Raw genomic sequence first — 26,174 nt, 5'->3', positions numbered from 1 at the left:
CCCAGAAGTGGGATCACTGGTGGATTTTTAAATGCTTTATTTGTTTTATATTAAATGTCTACTACTTTTAGTTTAAATGAACTTTATTTCAAGTAACTTATTTGATTAATATATCACTATAAATTTTTTTGTCAAACTGTTTAGTGGCTATTAGAAAAAGTGCCAAAAGGGTTTGAATAGAGATTTCTCCAAAGAAGATATACAGATGGCCAACAGAGATATGAAAAGGTGTTCAACATCATGAGTCGTTAGGGAAATGCAAATTAAGGCTATAGTGTGATACCACTTTTTACATACTGGAATGGCTGTAATGAAAAAGACACACAATAGTAAGTGTTGGTGAGGATGTGGAGAAATTGGAACCTTCATATCTTGCTGGATGGAATGTAAAATGGTATAGACACTTGGAAAAACAGTTTGACAGTCCCTCTAAGGTTTAAACATAGAGTTAACACATGACCTAGCAGTTCTACTTCTAGATATATATACAAGAAAATTGAAAATAAGTGTTCACACAAAATCATATACATGAATGTTTATAGCAGCATTATTTGTAACAGTCCAAAAGTAGATACAACCCAAATGCCCATCAGCTGAAGGATAGATATACTAAATGTGGTCTATCCATACCGATACATACTACAACATGGATGAATCTTGAAAACATTATGCTAAATGAATGGAGCCAGACAGAACAGTCCACATATTCTCTGATCCTATTTATATGAAATGTCCAGAATAGGCAACTCTATAGAGAAAGAAAATAGATTAATGGTTGCCAGGGGTTGAGAGGGAATGTAACTGCTAACAGGTACAGGATGTCTTTTGGGAGTGATGAAATGTTTTGAAATTAGACTGTGGTGGTGGTCATACAACTTTTTGAATATGCAACAATTCCTAAATTGTATACTTTAAAGGGGGGGATTTGATGGCATGTGTAGTGTAAAGCTGTTAAAAAGAAAAAAAAGCTTGGGGGGAAAATAGAAGATATATGAGTATTTCTTAATGTTGATTACAAAATGAAATAATATTTTGAGTATCTTGGGTTAACTAAAATGTATTTGGAGAGGAAACAACACAACAAAATTAATTTCATTATATAGTGGCTGCTTATTTCCTATAAATTTTTTAGATGCTCATTACAGATACTTTGCATATTTGCATCTTTATGCAAATTACCATAATTTTGCCTGTTATAAGAAAGGTAGTTCCATACATTTTTACTCAAGCTTATAGGCATAGGAAGCCTATAACATTTGGCTTTAAAAGAAAAAAGCAAATTATGACAGTAATATATATGGAATATTTTAAATTTTTGCAAATTTTCCCACCTGAAGAGTTACTCATCTTTTACATAGTGTGCTTTATAATCTCTTTCATCAGCTCATGTCTTTTAAATAAACTGCTTGACCTTTTTCATTTTGTATATAGTCCACCTCTGCCTCTACATTCTTGTAAGATGTTTTATATATGGGCTGGTTTAATGGGATAATGCTAAGACTTTCATATTAAAAGGATCTTTTTATTATTGTATAGGAGTGATCAACACATCAGGAAATAGAAGAGAAGACTATGTTGTTTTGGAGAATCTTCTTCTAAACAGTCCTTTGTATTCTTCTAACGCTTAGTTCTGATGTCCCATTGTCATTTAAATTCAGCTCACCCCAAACTGTATTCACTTATGTTTTTCCCAAAAACTCTTTTCCCTTTGCATTTCTGACTTTGTAGTACTACAAATTTCTTCAGTCCCCAGAGCCAAAAACCTAAGAGCCATAGTATTCTCTTCTCTTTACTCTTAAATTCATCCATTCTAGCCCAGCTTCCACTTACAGATTTCAATTATGAGACTTGTTATTGTTCCCCTGAACTCATCCCAGGCCTGGTTTTATGAGCATGAGACCAGTGCAGCATACAGGGCCTACTCTCAGAGAGCCCTGTACATTAGGTTTAATACTCGGTAGATGCTTTCTCAAAATTCTTAATGCTTCATCTTTGGATCTGTGTTTTATAGGTGAACGCCAAAGGGACAGTGAGCATGTCAGGGACTTGGAGCCATGGCATTGCCCCACCTCCTGCTGCCTCCCTGGGATGGAATCTATACTGCCCACATCCCCACCCCTGCAGCCCCAGCCATAGTGTCACTTTCTGGCCCTGGCAGGGGCCTGTGCACAAGTGTAACAAAAATAAAAGGTGAGCCAAGTGCTCCGCGGCATCTCATCTTAGGAGAAAGGTTTGGCAGGCCCTCCTGGCCCCAGCCTGTCAGCTTCACTGGCAGGTGGCCAGAGGCCACAACTCAGTTGGGACAAGCCCTTTGCCCATCCCCAATCCAGGTACCTAGTGACTTTCAGTGACAACCCTGGAAAGGGTAAAGGCCTGGCTTGATCTTCCTGCCCCGGGCCAGGGCATGGCAGGTGGATTTGGTGGCTCCGGAGAGGCAACCTGGCAGCCAGTGGGCCACCCACCTACTGAGTCATGGGCTGTGGGGCCCAAGTGGGAAGGTCTGTACTTGCCCTGTGCCCAAGGGAGCATGACATTAAATAGCAAATTAAAAACACCATGGCAGGTGGAGGGAGAGACTGCTGAAGAAAGGAAAGTCTGTTTTGATACCTTTAATGGAATTGTTTTGTTTTGTTTTTTGAATAAGGGCCCTTGTAGCCAGTTCCATCTAGTACAACAGAGACTTTAACTCATCTCCTGGCCTCCCAATTTCCCCCTCCACCTACGCTAGCCTTCACACCACTGCCAGAGTGGTCTCTTTAAACCTGATCATCATGTGCCTCTACTTTGCTTAAAGTAATTGAGTAGTTCTCCATGGTCTCATACCCGTGGACATGACCAAATTTTGTACATTGTCATTGGCTTGCGCAGAGGGTTCTTTCCAGTCTCCTCTTTCTCTCCCTTTCTCTTTCCCTTCATTTGAATGTCTTCAGACAGATCTAGATTTTCCTTGAAAAAGCATCCATCACCTGCTGAAAGCTTTACTTTTAACTCGTGTTTTATAGGGTGATATAAACCAAAGTTAACTTAGCACAGAGAACCTTTTATTGTCTACTTTTGACTGACCCTCCAGTCTCATTTTGTAATGTCCAATATCCCCATCCCCACCAGATTTCTAAGCCTTCAAACTTAGAGTTCTCCCTTTTTATTAAACTTAAGAGTTCCCTAAACACGTCTTCTCTGGTAGCTTTGTACGTTTCTGCCTAGAAAGGCCACCTTCTATACTTCCTAAATGTATTTTCATCCTTTAAAAGTCAGCTCCAGTTTCTTTCTACCTCTTTGAGTCCCCATTAGCCTTAACCTTCTCTGTTCTTCCATAGGAATGTGCATTTATCCATTACAGTACTAATACTTTGTATCATAAGGTCATTATTTGTATAGTTGCCTTCCCTGGTCTATGATATTCTAGTTGTTGTTCTCCAGAACAGGGTGTATATACCTTAGGAGGTACACAGGACAATCGATTTGTGTTGCAGAAAAAATAATAAATGTTTGATTTTTTTTATTTCACTTTAAAATTTTTTGTTATCGAATGTTTTGTAGTAATACGTCAAAACATTCTTATATTTTATAGGTAAACAATTTTAGGAATGCATAACAATATTGTACTCACTTGCTACATGGTCAATACAATTTAGAAACCACTCTTCTAGAAGATTAGAACTACTGCATATCTTATTCATCTTATAATTCCAGCACTAACCTTTTCTTTTTCCTACTCTGTTTATGAAAACTCATGATATAGATGACATTTGTGATTATCTGAGGTATGCACATTGCAAAGATATTAACCTCGTATGCTATAGCATCTTCATCATTAGTTGATGGTTTTACATTACTCAACATTGTGTACTATTTTTTTTAAAGGTCTACATTAATCTGTTAAGAAAATAGAATGAAGGATGGAATGCAGTAAGCAGAAAGAAATAATTTTCTTTCTGTGGAATCCCTGAGAGATTAATGGTAGAAAGAATGACTCATAGGAAATACCTTTTGTTTCTCACTCAAGGAATAATTGGATGTGTAGGAATGGATGTGGTATGCCTCTCAAGTCCTTAAAAGTTAATTTTTTAAAAAGGCAACACATTACAGCAGAAATGAAGGTCAAACCCTGACTGATCTGTCTTTAGCTACCTGGGCTCATCTCTTATGCAGTCAGTGAGACCACTGTCACTCAGGAGCACTTCTCCATTCAAATCAGGTGCCTGCAGGTGGGAAAGGCTCTGCACTCTCTGACCATGTAATCTAGGGCCTGTGTCACCTGCCCTTTTTTCAGTCCTCATTTGAGGATGGTATTTTTTCTATTGATTTTTAGAGAGAGTGGTAGGGAGGGAGGGAAGGGGGGTTTGTGTGTGAGAGACACACATCGATTGGTTGCCTCCCACATATGCCCCCAACTGGGCTGGAGGTCAAACCTGCAACTCAAGTATGTGCTCTTGACCAGGAATTGAACCCACAACTCTTCGGTGTGTGGGCCAGTGCTCTAACCACGGAGCCACACCGGCCAGGGCTCACCTGCTTTTTTAATTCTGCCTAAGTATCAGTACAAGGATTTTATATTTGAGCATTTAAGAATTTGTACCTAGAACAGGCAAAAAAGTGATAAGAACCATATTTTTTTAATGTATGTTCACCTAGCATCTCATTTATGTGACCAAGAGCAAATTGTTTCTTTTATGGTAATGAAATGCTATACAGATATTTTAAGATTCTTGGAGATTTGCAGATAAAAAAGGTACTGTATATTAAGGACCAATTTGTTAGTATTTTGAGGTCCTGAATTTATAATGGAAAAATGTTTACAGGATTAGAAGCAATATAATTAGGAAATAGCCTCTAGAGTTTATAAAACTATACCTAATAAAATCTTTTTAATGAATAGACATTAGTAAAGATTTGTTTTACTTTGTACCTTTTGCTAACCACCATTTTTATAATATGGGTTTTAGCTACATTTTGTTTCACCAGAAGCAGTAAAAAAATTTTTTTTTTTTTAAATAATGAGCAGGCTGCAAAGCACACCTCCATCTGTGGTACTATTATTCTTAGAGACCTAAAAATGAGAGACGGAAAACTTCAATTAAATTCATCTAGTGCATCTCCCCTGACAATGAAAAAATATATTTCACATTATATTACCTGATGCTTTTTCAGGATTCTGTGATAACCTATGAAAACTGCCCAGTAAACTTAATAGACCTCACTTTGGGGGAATGTTCTCTTTCTTAGTTTTGACCCATCATTTCTCATTATTTTATCCCTTACAGCCATCTTCCTTAATATTCATTCTCTGTGAAGGTCAGCAGTCTCTGTTAGACATAAGAAAATAAACTTATATTTCATTAACAGGAGTATAAGGAACTAAGGTGGTCTACAGAAGTAAATATTCCAGATACTAAACTTTTTCTCTTTAAATACAAGATTTGGTTTTATCTAAATAATTGGATATTTTCCCTACTTTCTTGAGTGCATTGGCCTTTTCTTAATAATTCAGGTTAATCATTTTAACATTCTGCAAATATACATTAAGCAGCCCACTACATGCTAACCATTGAAGAAATACAAAAGGTCGATAGTGTGTTTGCCTTCAGGAGGCAAGACTCCGCCTCCATAGGGGATATAAAATAGAAATAAAACTAACAATTAGTCAAGACAGAAGAAAAGAGGACAAACAAAAGATCTTAGGTAATGAGAAGCCAGAGACTAACTCCTATTACAGAAATAGGAGTTATGGTTTCCTGAGGAGTTGGTATTCGAAATAAACAGTGTAGGGACAACTGCATAGCCATTTGGAAAAAAATAAAAATTATATGTATATATCACACTTTACACAAGAGTAAATTCAAAATGGATTTGGGATCTAAATGTAAAAGATAAATAAACCATACAACTACTAGAAGAAATCATAGATTAATTCCTCTTTAGTCTTAATGTAGGAAAACACTTTCTGTAATGGTTAATGAAAAGCCAGAAGAAAATCTCTTTTGAAAATTGCATGGCAAAAAACATCATCACAAAGTTAAATGACAAACAATTGCAAGAACATAGTCACAATATATGAAGAACTATTAAAAACTGAGAAACAAATATCCAAATACCCAAGAGAAAAATTTAAAAAAAAAAAAAAAAAAGATATGAACAGGTAATTCTCAAAAACTATAAAAATTGTTTTAAACATATAAAAAATAGTGTTCAAACTAATAATCAGAGAAATTCAAATTCAAACAATACGGAGATACAATTTCACGTTTCAGGCTAGTAGAAACTATAAAGTATGACAACAAATTCAGCTGCTGAGGTTATGGGAAACACACTCATTCATTGCTGGTTGGAATGCAAACTGCAAGAACCCTTCTAGAGGGGATTTTGGCAAAGCTACATGTGCACTTTCCTTTTGACCCAGAAATCCCACTTCTAGCAGTCTTCCCTAAGCAGGAAATACATATGCACAAGGTATTCCTTGCAGTATTGTTTATAATTGCAAAATACTGGAAACAACCTAAATGCCCACTCAATTTTGGTAGTATACATTTGTCAAAACTCATCAAGCTAACCAACTAAAAATAGTGAATTTTGCTTTTTATGCATTATACTTACATAAACCTATGTTTTAAAAGAAAAGGTACATTTAAAATATAATACATAAAAGTTGAAAGTAAGAGGTTTGAAAAAATTTAACAGGAAGATAATAATCAAAAGAAACCTGACATTACAGTGTCCTATCAAATAAAAATGAACCTCTAAGAAAATATTATTAGGGATAGAGAAGATATACTAAATATCTTCCATTTGCCCCCAGAGCGAATCTTGACATAGCAATATGTTTTAACATATATTATTCTAGTATAACAATTATAATATATGTTATCTATTATATATACATATTTTACTTTTATATTCTAATTTAATAACATCAATACGTTCACATTGGTTAGATCTATTTACTATGTTAATTTCTGTGCTTTTGTATGTTTAAAAGTTTCATCATAAAAGTTTTACTTTGCTTAATAAAAGAATCATTGGATGCCTGTCAAAAATGCAGATCACGGTGCTCCATGGGCAAAAATTCTGAAGCATTAGTGCTGGTCTAGGAAAACAATTTTAATTTATGATAGAACCTCTTCATTTGATGCTTAAAGTTACAAAACACCACCTATCCAAAAATTGAAAACCCCCACTAGGGGAGAATTTACCCACATTGAAACTGCTTGTTAACTATAATGTACCTTGCATCTCTTTGTTTTATTATTCTTGTTACCTAAAGTTTCCCTTCCTGTCTGGATTTCCAATAACTGGAAGTAAATAAAATATGATGATTGGGAAATGGAGTTTAGTATTCCAGTTACCCTTCCTTTTCCTTTTTCCTTGTTAATTTTCTACAGTTAGATTTTGGTCAACATTTGTTGAACATCTGCAAGTTCCTAAGTTATATTAAGAGAACAAGGAAAGCAATAATTTATGTATGACATAGCCCTTCTTCTCAGATAATTACAATCCGTAATAATATGAACTGCTAAACTATGCCAAATACACATATTAATTTGCTAATTAAACTAAAACTTAAAAAGCAAGAATGAAAACAATTCTCACCTGGTCCTTTCTAGTTGACAAGGTGGCATTTCCTTAGTGTGAGTCATACCATTTTAAGGAACTGCTATTAAAATAATTTAATCACCTAAAATTGCACAATCCCTTGTGAGGTCACTGATATGAAAGCCTCGGGCAGGATTGAAGCAGGGGTTCTGCTGCACATCACTGTGTTTTTGTGTGAAAGGTGATGACATGTTTCTCTGCCTCCACTTCACCGTGTCTTAAGGGAACAGCAGAAACACTAGGACACCGGCAAGTCAGCATCTCCTATGGCCACCACTGAGGCTTCGGAGCATGGTTGCCTGGCAGCAGTTTTATTTCAGTTACCAGTAATGCCCTGATAGCCAACTTCAGTCTTCAGGGGTTACTCCAATCTGCATGTAGTGAACAACTTTTATCAACTTAACGTTTACCGAGCTACCGAGAAAGGCAGCATTTGGCTCTTTCTTTCCCTGGCAGTTGCTAATTTTAAGCCTTATTTTGACAGAAAATAGTGAGTACCAACTAATTAAAGTTGTATCAATTGCGATGACAACTTTGTTATTTAAAATGATAAGCTTTATACTCTTTTTAAGAATCAGCATTTCAGAGAATTGGATGAGGTAGGATTTCTTTTGAGGGTTTTATTAATATTCTTTCAGATTAGGTTGGGGTCAGTTAGAAGGATGACATCAGTTCCTTAGTAGTCTTTTCCTTTGTTTCCATTTATACTGTTGGATTTTTAGTGTGTGCTTGTAGGAGCATCCTTTACTTTTCACAGTAATGTAGATATCATTTAACTGTGAAAGAGAGAGAAACATCTTCCTCTTGGCATCCTTCTGTTTTTAAATTTTATATTTTGATTTTTTTCTCTCTGTGACCATGGAATCACTTACATATAAAAGTAATTTCAGCCCGGCTGAAGTGGCTCAGTGGTTGAGTGTCAACCCATACACCAACAGGTTGCTGGTTCAATTCCCGATCAGGACACATGCCCAGGTTGTGGGCCTGATCTCCAGTGGAGGCCATGCAGGAGGTGGCCAGTTGATGTTCTCTCTCATTGACATTTCGATCTCTCTCTACCTTTCCCTTCCTGTCTCTCTAAAAATCAATAAAGGAAAAAAATATATATATACACATATATATATATAAATATATATATACACACACACACACACACACACACACCAATACATACATATATATATAAATAAATAATAGCCCAGCCAGTGTGGCTCAGGGGATTGAACATCATCCCATGGACCGAGAAGTCCCAGTTCGATTCCCGGTTAGGGCACATGCCCAGGTTGCAAGCTCAGACCCCACTAGGCTGTATATGAGATGTATCTCTCTCACATTGATGTTTCTATTTCTCTCTCCCTCCCCTTCTCTCTAAAAAAATCAATAAAAACATATTCTTAAAAAAATTTTTTTTAAAGTAATTTTAGTAGAGTTTCAATTTAGTTTAATTATATAGATAGAAGTTCTAGGGGGAAATATTTCTAAGTAGCTTGTCACACTGGTGGTTTTTTGTTTATTTCTTCTTTTTTTATTTAAACTTCACCCGAGGATGTTTTTGCATTTATCTTCAGATAGAGCGGGAGGGAGAGAGGGAGGAAGAGAGAGAGAGAAACATCGAGGTGAGAGAGACACATCAAGTGGTTGCCACCCACATGACCCCAACCGGGGCCGGGACGAACTACAACCAAGGTACATGCCCTCAGCATAAACTGAACCTGGGACTCTCTGGTCCGCGGGCCAGCGCTCTAACCGCTGAGCCAAACCAGCCAGGGTTATTTCTTCATATTTTTTAACTGTCATACTGCATTTCTGCTTCTTTGTGGTATGTAATTCTATAATACAGATGTATAGAAATTAATTATATTATACATGGGGAAAATACATTATACTGTAGTACCTAGAGTATTTGAAGAGGAAGTAGAATGTGGAAAATGAGTAGTATAGTGGTTAGAAAGCAAGGGTTCCGAGGCCGCCAGGACTGGAAGTTCTGCTCTTCTACTTCGTAGGTGTGTGACCTGGGGAAAGTCAAATACCTTCTCTGTGTCTTGGCTGTTGATATGTGATCTACTGTTGATGAAGATAATGCACTATTTGTATATTGCATATTCTTGCTCAAAACTATTAAATGAGTACATATGCATAATTTTATAGCTAAAAATATTTCTATCAGAAAAGCAAATCTTTGTTTATTTATGACTGTTTTGAATGGTCTTGCCTCTAATTGTTGATGTCTTTGGAAATCAAATTGAAAGGTGAGGCCCTTACAGTGGCCTACAGGATCTGCATGCTGTCACTACCCTGCTTTCTCTCTGACCTCATTTCCCACAACCCTTCCCACTGCTTTCTCCACTCCAGTCACACTGACTGCTTGGCTCTTTCTTGAGCATAGTAGGCATGCTTCTGCCTTTCAGCCTTTACCAGCCTATTCCTGTTGCCTGGAATGCTTTTCCCATCTCATATCTGTAGACTGACTCACCTTCTTTAAGTTTCTTCTCTATGTAATCTTTCCCCGTAAGACCTATCATGACTACTCCATGTTCCCAGCCCTCTTACACAGCTCTCTTTTTCTGTAGTGCTTGTCTTTTACTAATTTGTATGTTCTTTGTTTATCGTTCCACTAGTATGTAAGCTTAATGAAGGCAAAGATGTGTGCTTGTTTTGTTCACTGATATATGTACCTCAAGTATCTGGCAAATAATAGATGCTCAATAAATATATAAATGTGGTATATAGCTTAAGTCTAGCAATATGGTAGGTTTAAATCCTAAGTCTTCATTTATTAAGTGTGTTACCTACAGCAAGTTACTGAATACCTACTTTGTGGAGTTGTTGCATCAATTAAATGATATTACATATTGGAAAGCACCTGGCCAGTTCTTTTTTTTTTTTTTTTTAATTTCTGATGTGGTTTTTTTCTCCCATCACCATCTATCCCCCATATATCCTCTTCTACCTCCACCCATACCCCTCCCCACCCCCACAGTCACCGCACTGTTGTCCATGTCCATAAGTTCCTTCTCTGTTTTGGGGGGGTTTTTTGCTCAGTCCAATCACCACCACCCCAACATTCCGCCACTACCACCACCAGAGCTGTCTGCCTGCTTTCTATCTATGAGTCTGTCTCTATTTTGCTTGTTAGTTCAGTTTGGGCCCATTCGTGATACCCAGGAAGGCTTCAGGAAATTCAGTCAACAAATGTTTATGAAACATTTATGATATACTAAGTGTCACTCTAGGCACTGGCGTACATCACCGAATAAAACAACCAAAACTCCCTACTACTGTGGAACTTATTTCTAGTTTCCTCCCCTTCCTTTGTGGTGGTAGTTTCTGGGAGGAAAAATTGTGATTCCACCAAGCCTATCCAATAGTCTCACCCTAGATTCACATTCAGTTAATACTTACAAGTAACCATTCTCCATTACTTTAAAAGTACTTTTGCATTCAGTTATCTTATTCTTTAGAATGGTCCTAGGAAAAATTATTTTTTTAATCCTCATTTCACAGATAAGAAATCAGAAGCCTAGAAGTGTGACTTGCCCAGGGTCATTCATCTATGAGAAATTGGAGCCAGGATTTGAAGCCACACTTTCTGATTCAGATTCCCTGCTCTTTCCATAATGGCACTTGTAGCAAAAACACATGATGGCTTTTATTCATTCCACTGCCTATTTTATTTCAGTTCTACAAACATTAATGGAGCCCCTACTAAATACCAGATTCAGACCTGTCCTGGGAATGCAAAGACTGTTTAGTCCCTGCCCTGAGGAGTTCAGGGTTTAGTAGAGAAGACTGTTGGCACATAAGTAGGCATGCAGTGTGCTAAGTGTAAGGCTAGTGCTATTTATAGACACTTGGAAGCACAAAGGAGGGGCACCTAATCTAGAACAGGGTCAGGACATGTCAAAAAAGACACACAAGAAGAGATCATCTCTGAGCTGAGTCTAAAAGAGTGGCTTGGCCAGGGACAAGGGAGGGAATCTGAGCAAGAGAGATGCATGGCAAATGTAGAGAACTGTAGGCTTTTATTTTTATATAATTTTTTTTCTTTATGATTTTAGAGAGGAAAGGAGAGGGGGAGAGAGAGAAACATCAATGAGAGAGAACATCTATTGGCTGCCTCCTGCATGTCCCCCCACCCCCCACTGGGGATTGGACCCACAACCTGGGCATGTGCCCTGACCGGGAATGAAACAGGCAACCTCTTGGTGCATTGTTTGATGCTCAACCACTGAGCCACACCGGCCAGGCAAGAACTGTAGGCTTTCAGAGTTGCTGAAGTGTAAAGCATGAAGCAGGGAATGGCCAGGTATCAGGCTAGAGTGGTTAGTAGCTACCAGATTAAACTATATCCTACAGGCAGAACTCTTACTAGGACTAATGTGGTAGGTACGTTATGTTTGGTTATCCACCCAGTTCAGGCAGCTATGGCCAAAGCAGAAGAATTGCATGGTAAGGAATTGCTCAGAAGGGAGCAAATGGGCAAGCCATACACTCTGAGGTTCCCGAGTGGGTAATGTTGCTGGAAGGCTCAGGACATGGTTGGTCCAGCACAGAAGCATAGTAGAAGCCAGACCTAGCTTGGAGATAGTGAGTTTTTAGTGGCATCAAGTGTGTTTACCTATGTAGTCTTCCTGAACAGCTTGGTCATGAGATGAGAATTTAAACTTCAGTCCAGTTTTTATTTTGGATAGATGATAATTAAGAGAATGGAGGCTGTTGGTGATTGAATGGCTTCAGGTGATTGACCATGAAATCCAGGTTGGATAGAAAAGAAAACAGGGACAGGGAAAAATGGGGTGGTCAAGAAATGAGATTTCTGTGAAGTTGAAGAGCAGATGTATTGTGAGAAAGAGATCCATGGTCAGGAAGAAATGTCAGAAAGAAGAAGATTACTGTTTAAGATGTTTGAGGTCAATGGGGTAAAAAAGGAGAAACATCTGTAACAAAAATAAAATAAAAATAATAAATAAATAAAAATAAACACCAAAAATAAGATGTTTGAGGTAGAGATTCTCTGAATGATGATAACATCTAGGGTGTGGCCCTAGAAGTGGGTGGCTAGAGAGAAGGATAAGGATTTTGGAGTCAAGGAATTGTGAAGCTAAGATAGGAGATGGATTACTACCTGGTTATTTACTAGTACTATGGTATTAGGAGTTAAGAGATGAAAATATTGCAAACTAGGGGCTAACGTCCTTAATTAATAAAGGAAAGGAAAGGAGAGATTAATGCATGAGAACAGCAAAGAATAATAAAGGATGATAAATCAAGATGGTGTGAACCTCAGAGAATATGCTTTATTCCAAACTTGTACTTTATGGAATAAAATTATTTTATGGAATAATTGTTTGGAAGTTGTCATGATAAGCTTGGAAACTCCCAGAACCTCGGCCTGGGTACCACTGAATTTTGGGCAGGGGAGAATGAAAAACTTCCATTAAATAGAGCTCTAAGCTAAACTGTATTCTTAGGTAAAAACCATGTTTCAGTCATATCAGGAAGATGAAAAAATAGAATTTTGTATAACAGATTCTACTACCTCTATGAAATATCACTGGACTATCTTAAACTTTCTTTTATCTGTGTTCCTAAAACAACCATAAGTTCATGTATATAGTTATCAGATATATATTGAGCACTAAGTTTTAGACACTATGGTAGATATTCAGATAGATATATAATCTTATACTTAACCTCAAAAGCTTAAGAACCAATTGGGAGCAATAATTATACATTAATAACTAGATAAACCACCTTTCTAATCTTATTTTTTGCTACTCCTAATCATATGGAGCCAGACTAAATCTACTTAATGTGTACCCTGTGTGTTCTTACCTCCAGACCATTTCTCATTCTGTACTCCTCGCCACCCCCAAACCCAAATCCATTCTACCCTTCAGATCTAGCATACTCCGCTTCTCTGTATAACTTCTACTTATTTCCCCAGATGATGTAACCTCTTCTTTCTCTGAATTCCTGAAATCATTTCCTCTATACCTCTCTAAAATAATATTATGTTTAATCAATTCTAAGATGCATGTTTTTTCACTTTTTAACATCTCTGTAGATTACTCTTTTAAGATATACCCTGTCACCAACATTCTTAAAAGAATACAGGATGGTACTCTCTGATTTGGCTCAGCAGTTAGAGTGTCAGCCCTTGGACCAAGGGGTCATGGGTTCAATTTGTTAAAAAAAAAAATAGTTCAGAGAATGAAGACACATTAGGAATACCTGTTTATTTTTCTGGTTTCTTTCTAGGTACATGATGTACATAATAGGATTGTACATTCTTTCCCTATTAAAATTAGGTGTGGTCATGTGACTTTTGTCCAGTAAAATGAGACCAGAAGTGACATGAAGCTTTAACAGCTGCTACATAATTTGGCACATTTTTTTGTTTGTTTGTTTAATCCTCACCGAGGATATTTTTCCATTTATGTTTAGACAGAGTAGGAGGGAGGGAGAGGGAGAGGGAGAGGAAATATTTACTGGACACAGCTTCTACAAGATAATATTCATCTCAAGGTGATTAGACTCATTTTCCGTGTGTCAAAATACTTTGAATAACATTTTCTCAAGGCATTTGATGTACTTTTTAGATGACATGCTTTCATCTGCCAACAATCGGATTGTTTCTTGAAAACAGTGACCATCATCACTCATTCTTGTGTTTATTCTTTTATTCAACAGACTTTTATCAAAAGCCCATTATTTGCCAGGTACTAACACTAGGAAGATGCTCAAGGAACTCTAGATAGTTTGGTGGAAAGTGGCAGGAGGCAAGCAGGTACCAAAATCTATAAAGAACTTGGTTCTTCTTAAGTTTAGATGCTTCAGTAGTTTCATAAATGATACCTATTTCATTTTAAAATAGTTTATCTAAATTTAAAACTTAATTTTACAAATATCATATCCAACTTGATATAGACCAAGTCTTAACACTTTTGAACATACTACCATTAATATATTATTCTGTAGTGTGATTAACTTTCTTTTTAATCCTTCAATGCACTAAAAGTACCTTCTTGCCTTGGAGCCTTTGTACATTCTGTTCTCTTCCTGTTTTCCTTTTGTTTCATTCAGGAAATTACTGGATGCTATTTCTGCTGACACCTTCTTCAAAGAGTATATTTTTCTATATTATAGTGTTATGTTTTTAAAAATCTATTATTAGCCTGGCCAGTGGATTGAGGGTCATCCCATGGACTGAGAGGTTCTAGTTCAATTCTTGGTCAGGGCACATGCCAGGATTTCGGGCTCAATCCCCAGTAGGGGACATGCAGGAGGCAGCCTATCAGTGTTTCTCTTTTACATTAATGTTTCTATCTCTCCCTACCTTTCTTAAAAAAATCAGTAAAAACATATTTTAAAAACCAAAAATAAAAATCTGTCATTAGAGTTAGTTTTTCTACTTTTGCTAGTATAGAAGCTATTTAAGAAATAAGAAATTAAGTAGGGAAGGAAGATGGGGAGAGGGAAGAGATAAACCAAAGAACTGATATCATATATGCATAACCAATGGACACAGACAACAGTGTGGTGAAGGTGGGGGAGGGGGGTCAATGGGGAAAAAAGGAGGGATATCTGTAATACTTTCAACAATAAAGACAAATTTTTAAAAAAGAAACTAATAAAACAATGATTGGGGGAAATATTTTTCAAAAATAAAGGGGGGGATTAAGTGCTATCAAAAAGCTTATCTCAATTATGATAAAAGAAAAAAAATTGATTTCATTACCAAGTGGTTTTAAGCAACTATTATTTACAAATTAAAAAATTAAAAGCCGAGCTCTGTTTCTGGTCTTCATTATAAAAATCTGAATATCATTTGCAAAGGTAATGCAGCAGAGTGGAGAGAGCAGGGTTTCCTTCTGGTTCTCTGTCCCTTCACCTCTGCCTTTTCATTCTAGGGGTTCTTCAGCAAGCGCCTGAAAGGCTCCATCAAGAGGACCAAAAGCCAATCAAAGCTTGACAGAAACACGAGCTTTCGGCTTCCATCCCTTCGCAATACAGATGACAGGTAGGACGTTAACTTGCTTAAAACAGAAGAAGCAGTTTTATAGTGGGTTTTGATAAGGCATGTTGGTCTGCTCTAATTTTGTATCAATGACAGTTGGAAATATCCAATACAAAATTAACTTTTTTGTCTTGCTTATATTGAGGCAAGGTCTAAAATGTTGACTCAAATACCCAGCCAGTTTAAGAATCTTATAATATTGGAGAGTGTGTGGATACATGGTGCTGTTTCTATAGAATCAAGTTCTAGTGGTCAGAGATATCTTTCTTTTGTAGAATGACTTAACAAGGGATGATGATGGTGATAGCTGACATTTTTATGGGCACTATCCTAGATGCTTTATACACATTATCTTGTTTAATCTTTATAATAATCCTATAGATATTAAGTTAACCAAAAATGGTATTTGAACACTGGCAGTTCATCTCCAGAATCCGCTCTCTTCACTGCTATGTTGTTCTTTGTGTTCAGCATATGGAGTTGGTCTCACTGCTTTGCAGTGACATCTAGAAGACATGTATGAAAAAGCCTGGATTTCAATAATTAGGACTCCCAGCTTGAGTAAACCCCAGGTGCATAGCTTGCTAATGAAAACAACTTTCTAAAATCATTGAATATGTGCTAAGATGGATACATTTTTAATACTTCATATTCCATTATTAATAAATAAAATTTAGGAAATAGTGCTTTTTGTATCTTGACACATCACTGCCATCACCAGTATTGAGTGCTTACTATGTACCAAGCATTTTTAATATAGTCTCTCATGTAATACAACCCTAGATACTGCTATTACTATCCTCATTTTGCAGATAAAAAACTGAGGCAAAAGAGATTGAGAGATTTGCCCAAAGTCACATTTGAACTCATATCTGCCTTCATATTCGATCTCTTATTTATAGTTGAATTTCTTTTGTTTTGGTTATCTGCCTAACAAACTTCAGAAATAAAGATTATACTCTCTGTAATGGCATATTATAGACTTGCCAGGAAGAATTACTGTCCTTATTTTATAAATGAAGAAACTTGTCCTCCATACTGAATCAATAAGAAACTACTGCTTTATCTGCTCTTCTTATCCTTGAAACACATTAAAGGTGCTCTGTGAAATGTGCAAGTCTATTCAATTTGCAGTGTAATTGTATTGTTCATTATCTCTTTTATACCTCTTTGCATTAAGGTGATCTTAAAAAACTGATCTTTTTCTTCTCATATCTTTTCCTTAGATTCCTCTTATTCTGCAGCTTTCGTCATTGTAAGAATTTAAAGCATTTTATAAATGTTTTAATAAAATGGGATGACAAATTTTTTCAGAATATTGTTTTTTAAGAACAAGGAGGTTGTATAGCAACTAAAACACTCCCGGTTCAACATCCAGAATGTTAAGCTCTGCAGCATCCTGTGTAAACAGGGAGGACAAGGAGATAGTTTTTATAAGAGATATACTTTATTTTTTAAACTTGTACTAAATATCACTTTCTTATTTTCAAAATGCTCCCGTCTGTTTCATTTTGCTTTAGGTAGCCTACAGGAAATCTTGGATTGAATTACCAAAAGATTATATTCTCTAGAGTCTCTTATATTGCTACTATGTAGTCAGTGCCTTTCTAGTGATCCAAATTCATTATATGTGCCTTCCATGCTGTTCTACTTCAATCTAATAGTGTTTTTCTGTTTCAAATACAGCATAATAAAAAGGTACTAGTGCCCTGGCCGGTTTGGCTCAGCGGTTAGAGCATCCACCTGCGGTCCGGAGAGACCCGGCTTTGGTTCCCGCTAAGGGCACGTACCTCGGTTGCAGTTTGTCCCCGGCCCTGGTTGGTCGTGCGGGTGGCAGCCACTCGATGTGTCCCTTTCACATCGATGTTTCCCTCTCTCTCTTCCTCTCTCTCTCTCCCTCCCACTCTGTCTGTACAAAAAATGGAAAAATGTCCTCGGATGAGGATTAAAAAAAAAAAAAAAAGGTACTAGTAAGTCCCAAGTATTAGATAACCCTTTTTTTATTTGTAAAATCATTTGAATTATAAAGGTTTCCTATGCAGAAAATTTTTTTAACTTTATTTTTGTAGTATAGGGATGTGCTCACAAGGGTTTGAGATGTATTACAATTTTTTTAAAATAGATTGTCTTGCCTTTAGATCATCTGAAGACACAGATACATAGAATTAAGGTACAAGATATGAATCAACTGAGTTCTTTGAATTGGTACCTTACAGGTGTGACCAAAGCTTTTCCTAAGACCCCTGGTTTTCTAGGGTCATATGCATCAATTCCTGAAGTCAGACTGTTCCAAAATGGTGTATCGTGTCTAAATCTAAGTAGCCAAAACATTTCTATTCATAGAGCAAGTCTATAGAAACTCTGGATAACCCTAGTAAGCAACCCTTTTTTCAGCTTTTAAGTTATACAGTAAAATATGTATGTATCTTTGTTGTTGTTTTTTAAAAAGTTTCAATACATAAGTACAGCATAAAAAATTAAAGTCCCTCTTCACCTTCCCCATCTCCCCATATAAACAACCTCATTAACAATTTGTATATTTATAAACCACTTTAACAATCCATAAATAAATGCACACATATATGTGTTTTGCTTGTTTTCGTATACATGGGGTTGTGACTGACTTTTTATTACAAATACTTTGGACAACTTTATGTCAGTACATGTAAACTATATCATTCTGTTTAACAGCTGCCTTCATAGTATGCTACAGTTTTTTGTAACATACATACCTCATTTCTTTGTTGATTGATAATTAAATTTTTTCTCTTTTTTGACACAAAATAGAGCTGTAATGAACATTTTTGTCCCTATGTGATTGGGTCAAATTTGTGAAGTAGAACTACTAGGTATAGAGTATGCACTTACTAAATTGTTCTTCAAAAAGCTGTGTTAATTTCCATGACCACCAACAGACTAAGATCCTTTTATCTTTCAAACGCTGTTTGCATGTGATGGATATTATGGATGAATAGTAATAATAAACATGCATATAGTATTTACTCTGTGCCAAACACTGTTCTAACCATTTTACATAAATCAACTCATTTAGTCATCTCAGCAACCCTATGAGTTACTCTCATGACCTCATTTTGAAGATGAGAAAACTAAGACAGAAATTAGTAAAATTGCACAAGGTCACAGCTTAGGAAATGGCAGAACTGTGGTTCAAATCCAAGAAGTCTGGCTCTTACATTCTTAACCTTTACACTATGTTGCCTCTCAGAAAAAGGCTGGGGAGTGGGGGATTTCTTTGTTTTCATTTGTATTTCTCTAATGCCTAGTAAGTTGAATCTTTTAGCACATTTTCTTCAATGACTTGCCTATTCATTCCTTTGCTCACTTTTCTGTTAAGCTTTTTGTCCTTTTCTTATGATTTAGAGTAGTGCCTTATTACAGTAAGTCCTCACTTAACATTGATAGGTTCTGCAACTTTAAGGGAAACCACTTATAATGAAACCAATTTTATCATAGGCTAATTGATATAAACAAGAGTTAAGTTTTCGCAGCATCTCATCAACATTACAATGAAATGACATTGAACAAAATGACATTATTCGAGGACTTGCTGTAGCAGTAGGGATTGTAAGCCACTATTACACATGTTGCTAATATATTCTTCCAGCCTCTTTCTTGTATTTTAAAATCATGTCCCCCACCTGGAATGGTTTGGCTCAGCAGTTAGAGCATCGGCTTGTGGACCTGGGTTGGATTCCAGTCAAGGGCACTACCTTGGTTGTGGTTTGTTCCTGGCCCTGGTCGGGGTCTTGCGGGAGGCAACCAGTTGATGTGTCTCTCTCATGTTGATGTTTCTCTCTCTCTTTCTCTCTCCTCCTCCCACTTTATCTGAAGATATATGAAAAAATATCCTCGGGTCCTCATGAAAAAATGAAAAAAATGAAATCATGTTTCTAAATTATATAGAAGTTTTAGATTTTCATTTGGTCCAACATATCAGTCTTTTACTTTGTGGCTTATCTGGCCAAAACTGACCAGAACACTGAACTCAAGAAGCCAAAGACCTCTTTCTCATTCATTTTTCATTATGATGCTGTGCAAATTATTTTATCTCTCCCTTTAACAAGAGAAGGAAATATTCTATCCAGAGTTATCAGAGGATAATGAAGTAGTGATCAAGATATTTTGAATTCTCGAAAGTTTTTGATAACCACAAACCTTATCTACATTCATATTTTTTAAATAACCAATTATTCTCATGAGGTCTGACTTACTACTTTAAGATGACAGAGAAAAAGTTTTCAGTGAGTTTATTTTATCTAAAGAAGGTTTATATTTACGATCAGAAAGCTTTTTTTGTGCAAAATACCATTAGGGTATTTTAACATGCAGACTTCATTGATCAAAAAGACCCTAAGTGCTCCAGGTTTGCGTAGCCAGTAATCTGCAAGTTAAACTCCTGCTATAAGGCCCTGATGGAATTTGGTACCAATGTTGCTTTTTGGGTCAATTTATAATGATCCTTGAACTCAGAATTTTCTTTGTGAAATTGTGGGGCATAGGCATAAGAAGTGAAATTTTGCCAAAATTTGGACTGTGAGTTCAATCTTAAAAAACAGGTATAATTTGAATTTAGGAACGAATAGTCACAGGAAGAGAGCATTTCCTCAGAATCGAAATAATGAGCAAAAGCAGAGTGTAGGAAAGAATGGAGCTCAAAGAGAAATACTGAATATAATTTCAGGTATATAATATAAAGTGTTGAAGTAGGAAATAAGATTGGAAGGCAAAGTTTCAGTTTTTAAGTTAATAGGTAAGAGCCTTTCTGCTTCTTTTTTTTTAATCCTCACTCAAGGATGCTTTTGCATTTATCTTCAGATAGAGCAGGAGGGAGAGAGGGAGGAAGAGAGAGAGAGAGAAACATCAATGCGAGAGAGACACATCGACTGGTTGCCACCCACACAACCCCATCTGGGGCCGGGGACAGACTGCAACCAAGGTACGTGCTCTTAGCGGGAACCGAACCCAGGACTCTGATCCGTGGGCCAACGCTCTAACTGCTGAGCCAAACTGGCCAGGACTCTCCTTCTTTTTTGTCTTAAAAATTATTCAATATAAGAAACAGAAATATTGCCCTGGCCAGTTTGGCTCAGCGGTTAGAGCATCAGCCTGTGGTCTAGAGAGACCCGGGTTTGGTTCCCGCTAAGGGCACGTACCTCGGTTGCAGTTTGTCCCCGGCCCTGGTTGGTCATGCAGGTGGCAGCCACTCAATGTCTCTCTCTCTCTCTTCCTCCTTCCCTCCCTCCTGCCCTATCTAAAGATAAATGCAATTTTCCTCACATAAAAGAAGTCTGAAGGTGGGCAGTCCAGGGCTCTCTGGGGCTTTTTCTCCAACTATCCTTGGGATCATCGAGGATCTCTTCATGAATACAAGATAGCTACTGGGGCCCCAGCCATGGGTAGTATCCATGTTTCAGGCTCCAGAAAAGAGGGACCCATAAAAAGGCACCTGTCTTCCAGCTGAGTTTTTCCCTTTAAAGTGATTTCACTGAAACCCCATCTAGTGACTTCTGTTTATGTCTCATTGCCATCTTTATTTGCAAGAGAGGATAGGAAATGTTATACCTGGGTACATTTTGCCCCCCAGTACAAGAATCTGTTGTTAGGAAGAAGGGAAGGTTGGACATTATGAAGACTGCTAACAGTCTAACATAAGAAGGAGCTTGATTTATACCCCACCCCCCCAACCCCAGAACTCTGGAAGGGTTCAGCTGCCGCCCAGCTCTAGAAAGTCAGCAGCCAGGCTTTCACATAGCAAATTTGGGAATCTGAACCAGCCCGGATAAAAAGACCTACAGATACTGACATTTGTGTTTTCCCAGTACAATCCCAGCTCTAATTCCACTCTTAAGTATATTCGAGAAGTAAAAGCATATGTCACCACAAACACTTGTACATAAAGGTTTTTAGCAACAGTGTTAATAAAAGTCCAAAAGTGGTAATGAGCCAAATGTCTATCCACTGATGAATGGATTAAAAAACACAGTATAGTCATACAGTGCAATGTGATTCAGCCATAAAAAGGGATGAAGTATTAATAAAGGGTGCAACAGGGATAAACTCTGGAAACTTAAGTGAATGAAGCCAGGCATAAAAGACCATGCATCGTGATTCAGTTTATATGGAATGTCCAGAATAGGCAAATCTTTAAAATCTTTAGAGACAGTAGATTAATGGTTGCCAGAGGCTGGAGATATGTGGTGATGGGGGTGATAAATGAGGAATGACTGCTAATGGACATGAGGTTTATTTTTGGAGTGATGAAAATGTTTTAAGTGTAGATTGTGGTGATAATTCCACAACTCTGAGTATACTGAAATACACTTTGAATGGGTAGTTTAATGTGAATTATATCTCAATAAAGATGTTAAATTATTGGCAGGGGGTGGGTGGGGAGCTGGCCAGGAAGTACTTTACAGTGAAGCTCATTAGTCTGTAAGCTCCATTCCAGCACACAAAGCTTCCATTGAGCTTTTTAGTGCTTTACTCTTAAATAAAAACAGATAACCAAGATTCTCCAGATATTTGAGGAAAGTCTCCAACATGAAAGACAAATAAATAGGAGGAAGGAAAAAGAACCCAAAAGAAACAGAGATAATGCATAGAGCCAAAAACAACTTCAGAACATAGTGAATATTTTCAAAAGATAAGATTGTGCATCTGTGAGACAATAGCAAGAAGGAACACTAATGAAACAAGAAAGAGAGCTTGGAAATTAAAAAGATAAAAGCTAAAGTCAAGTCCCACTCCCAGAAAGTGGAACAGAAAATGAGAAAAATCAACCCAGAAGATTCTAGTAAAAGAGAACATAGAAAATTTTTGAAGAGAAAATTGTCAAAGAAATAATACAAGGAAATTTCCCCAAACAAGAAAACATTAAAGTCCACATTGAAAAGGCCACTAAATTCCCTGCATGGTGAATGAAAACAGACAAAATACCCTCCACCCCCAAACACACACATACCAATGCACACCAGTTCCCATCATCATGAACTATTTATTAGAACACCAAGGCTTAAAAAATATCTTAAAAGCTTCTAGAAAGAAAAAGTAGGTTACATATGAAAGAGGAGTGGAGGACTGCATTGGAATTCTCAGTAGAAATATTGAGAACCAGAGTTCAGTGGAGAAATGTCTTCAAAATTCTAAGTGGAAGCTATTTTTAATCCAATATTCGATACACAGGCAGTCCTTGAATGTCAGAATGAGGAGTTAGAAGTTTATCGTATAAGCAATGGGAAACCTTTAATCATTTTTGAGTAAGTAAATAACATAATCAGAATTGTGCTTTGTATGGATTAATCTAGCAGTGGAATTTCAAATGACTTTGTTTGCAGAGGCTAAGTTTGGGAGGCCCATTAGCAAAAAGCTATTTGTAAGAAATAGTGAAGGCTCTAAGGAGGGTAGTGGCAGTGGGAATGAAGAGGCAGAGACAAGATAGGAGGAATATTTTAGAGGCAAAATCAATAGGATGTCACAAAGTCATCATTGTTCCAAAGCCATCTAATCAGATAAAAGCTAGTAAAGTGATTTCCTGGAATCAATATTGGCAGTGTTTTCGCAAAGCCATGTTATGTGGGAGGGTGTTGGGATAGGAAAAGACTCTGATATTTCTGCCTTTTGTTCAAATATACTTTGGAAAGTTTGAAAACTGTGAAATGCTGAAATTGTCAACTACATTGTCTGACATTCTGTGATTCCTAATGCCTGTCAGGTTGCCAACCTTACTCCAGAAGTGCTGCTTAAATCCACCCAAGTCTCGAGGTAAAGATAAGCACGCCATAGAATTTTCTCACCCCTTCTAAGGTCCCTCAAACAGAAATTTTCGAAGTCATGTTCTCTATTCTGAGGCTCACTGACATAGCTTGGTTTTAAAGTAGTCAGCTTGTTTGGTTTTTATTTTTTTTTTATTTTTTTTTTATTTTTTATCCTCACCCGAGGATATTCTTCCATTTTTTGTACAGATAGAGAGGGAGGGAGAGAGAGAGAAACATCGAAGTGAAGGGACACATCGAGTGGCTGCCACCTGCACGACCAACCAGGGCCGGGGACAAACTGCAACCGAAGTACGTGCCCTTAGCGGAAACCGAACCCGGGTCTCTCCAGACCGCAGGCCGACGCTCTAACCGCTGAGTCAAACCGGCCAGGGCAGCTTGTTTGGTTTTTGTCAGGAGATACCTAAAAGTAAGTGTGGTGGTTATTGGGGGGGAGGGGAGCATGGAACAATATACTCAGGTTCTTGAGTCTCTCCTAATTAGAACTACGTGTTTAACTTTTTATTTTAAATGTGTGTATGTACGCACAAGAAGTTGTAAAAATAATACACAGGGTCTTACAAACCCTCCTTCCAGCTTTCCCAGTAGTAATTCTTTTTAAGTGTATGTGTAATATCAAAACCAGGTAAATAACATGGATACAGTACTGTTAACTAGATTACAGACATGTTTAAGTTTTCCCTAATTTTAATATGCACTCATGTGTGTGTTTATAGTTCTATGCAATTTAATCTTATGTATACATTTGTGTAACTGCTACCACAGTCAAGGTACAGAATTGTTCTGTCACCAGAAAGAACTCCTCCTGCTACCCTTTGAGTCATACTCACCTTTCCCACCCATCCCTGTCCCCTAGCAACCAATATAGTATGATTACAGATCCCCCCCCCCCCCCAGTCACCCTCCTCCTCCCTATCTAATATGAACCATTAAAGACTGGCACTTTTTTTCACTAAATAGAATGCCCTTGAAATCTATCCAAGGGGTTGCATCTATGATTAGTTTTGTCCCCTGTTATTAGTTTTGTCCCATGTTCATGGTTTAGTTTCATGAACATCCATTCCATTGTATGGATGTTCAAAGCTGGTTAAACCATTCACCCACTGAAGAACATTCTAGTTGTTTCTAGTTTTTAGCTATTAATGGCTAAAGCTGCTGTGAACAGTAGTATACACATGTTTTCACTTCTCTGGTATTAATACACAAGAGTGCAGTTGCTGGGTTAATAAGGTAAGTACATGTTTAGGTTTATAAGAAATTGTCAACATATTTTCTAGAGTACTTGTACTATTTTACATTCTCTTCAGCAATATTTATAGGGATTTTTTGTGTCCCAAGAGATTTTCACCTATGTTTTCTTCTAGAATTTTTGTGATCTTTAGCTTTTGTTCAGTCTAAGATATTAATCAAAACTACAAAGTTGCTCCAGCAAAGCCAGTTACAGGGAGTCTGCCTGCCATTGTCTTCCTTGCATCTATTCCTAATATAGTGCCTGACACATTAAGCACACCAAGTAGTGACTGGATAGATAGATGGATGGGTTCATAAATATATTCATTTATTCAACCAAACTAGAAACTAATGGAAAAGCAAATAGTCATGAATTTAGGAATGATTAACAAGTAAATATCATTGAACTCCATCAGTTTTTTCTTCTTTTATCCTCTTTTCACCTGTACTTAATTTATCGACAATAATGAGACTGAAAGTCTTAACAAACTTCAGAAAAGGAGAAAGAAAAATTACTAATCTTTTCACTCACCCTTTAACTAGTAAGTATGTTAGTTGAGTTGGTTTATGAGTGTGGTTTGGTTTAGTTTCTTTTTTTTAAAAAAAAAATTCAGTATAGTTGTGTTTATATTAAATTCTATAATAGGCATAATAGAGTTTTTCCATTTGTAATTTAAAGACACAAAAAAGAAAGCTTATTGATATGTGGTACAATTTCTGTAAAGAGATTGTCATATTGGAGGCTAGTTAAATTTTCTGCCCTCCAGAACATGTTTTAATATTTATAATCCTGTCTTCCTTCTGTGTCCACCTTTATTGTATGTATATATGTATTTGTACCAAAATAGCTTGAATGTCATTTTTGTCTATGATGATGAATTTCCTTCCCATGTGTTTGTTCATTTTAAGTGACAACTTGAGCTGACAAGTATCCTTTTTTACCATTAGCAGCTGGGCTCATTAGACCATCCTGTCTAGAGACTGAGAACAGGGAAAAGGAAGATCAGCAGTGTCTGTTATGTTTCCATAAATAGCTTTTTGTGTGGCTGGTTGTGTGGGGTTTTTCTTAAGCTAACATAAAAGCAGTGCATAGTCTAAGTAGTGGGGACTGCCTTTACCTGCAGCAGGTAACCCAGTGCAGCTAGGAGGCTTTTTTTGGACACACAAGTAGAACTCTGGTGAATGAGCTTTAATTCCCCCCCCCCTTCCTTCCTTCTTTCCTTCTTTCCTTCTTTCCTTCTTTCCTCTCTCCCTCCCTCCTTTCCCCTTCCTTCCTTCCTTCCTTCCTTCCTTCCTTCCTTCCTTCCTTCCTTCCTTCCTTCCTTCCTTCCTTCCTTCCTTCCTTCCTTCCTTCCTTCCTTCCTTCAAGGAAACCTTTTAAATTGTAGTACAGGAAAGGATCTGCTCTTTCAAACCAACAACTGATTAGACCCTGTGTAAATTTGCTGATGTTAGGATAACCAACTTGTGTTCATCGCTCTCTGGGAAATTTTCAGGTGAGCCAAACTGCAGGAGGAATACTTACTGGTGAATATAAGCAT

General features: G+C 37.1%; 1 protein-coding gene across 7 annotated transcripts in view; it reads left to right on the top strand.

The window, feature by feature from the left end:
- The window catches only part of RASAL2 (RAS protein activator like 2), a 292,067-nt gene that overhangs the window by 221,125 nt on the left and 44,768 nt on the right, over positions 1–26,174 (top strand). For all 7 annotated transcript variants that reach the window (XM_036272221.1, XM_036272220.1, XM_036272223.1 and 4 more), the window contains one exon: positions 15,504–15,613. In XM_036272221.1, the coding sequence (XP_036128114.1) occupies positions 15,504–15,613 (110 nt within the window). The remainder of the gene's footprint in view (positions 1–15,503; positions 15,614–26,174) is intronic.

The sequence above is a fragment of the Molossus molossus genome, unplaced genomic scaffold (genome assembly GCF_014108415.1).
Source record: "Molossus molossus isolate mMolMol1 unplaced genomic scaffold, mMolMol1.p scaffold_m16_p_20, whole genome shotgun sequence".
Classification (NCBI taxonomy): domain Eukaryota; kingdom Metazoa; phylum Chordata; class Mammalia; order Chiroptera; family Molossidae; genus Molossus; species Molossus molossus.
Note: the sequence above shows the minus strand (reverse complement) of the source record. Positions and strands in the feature narration are given on the sequence as shown.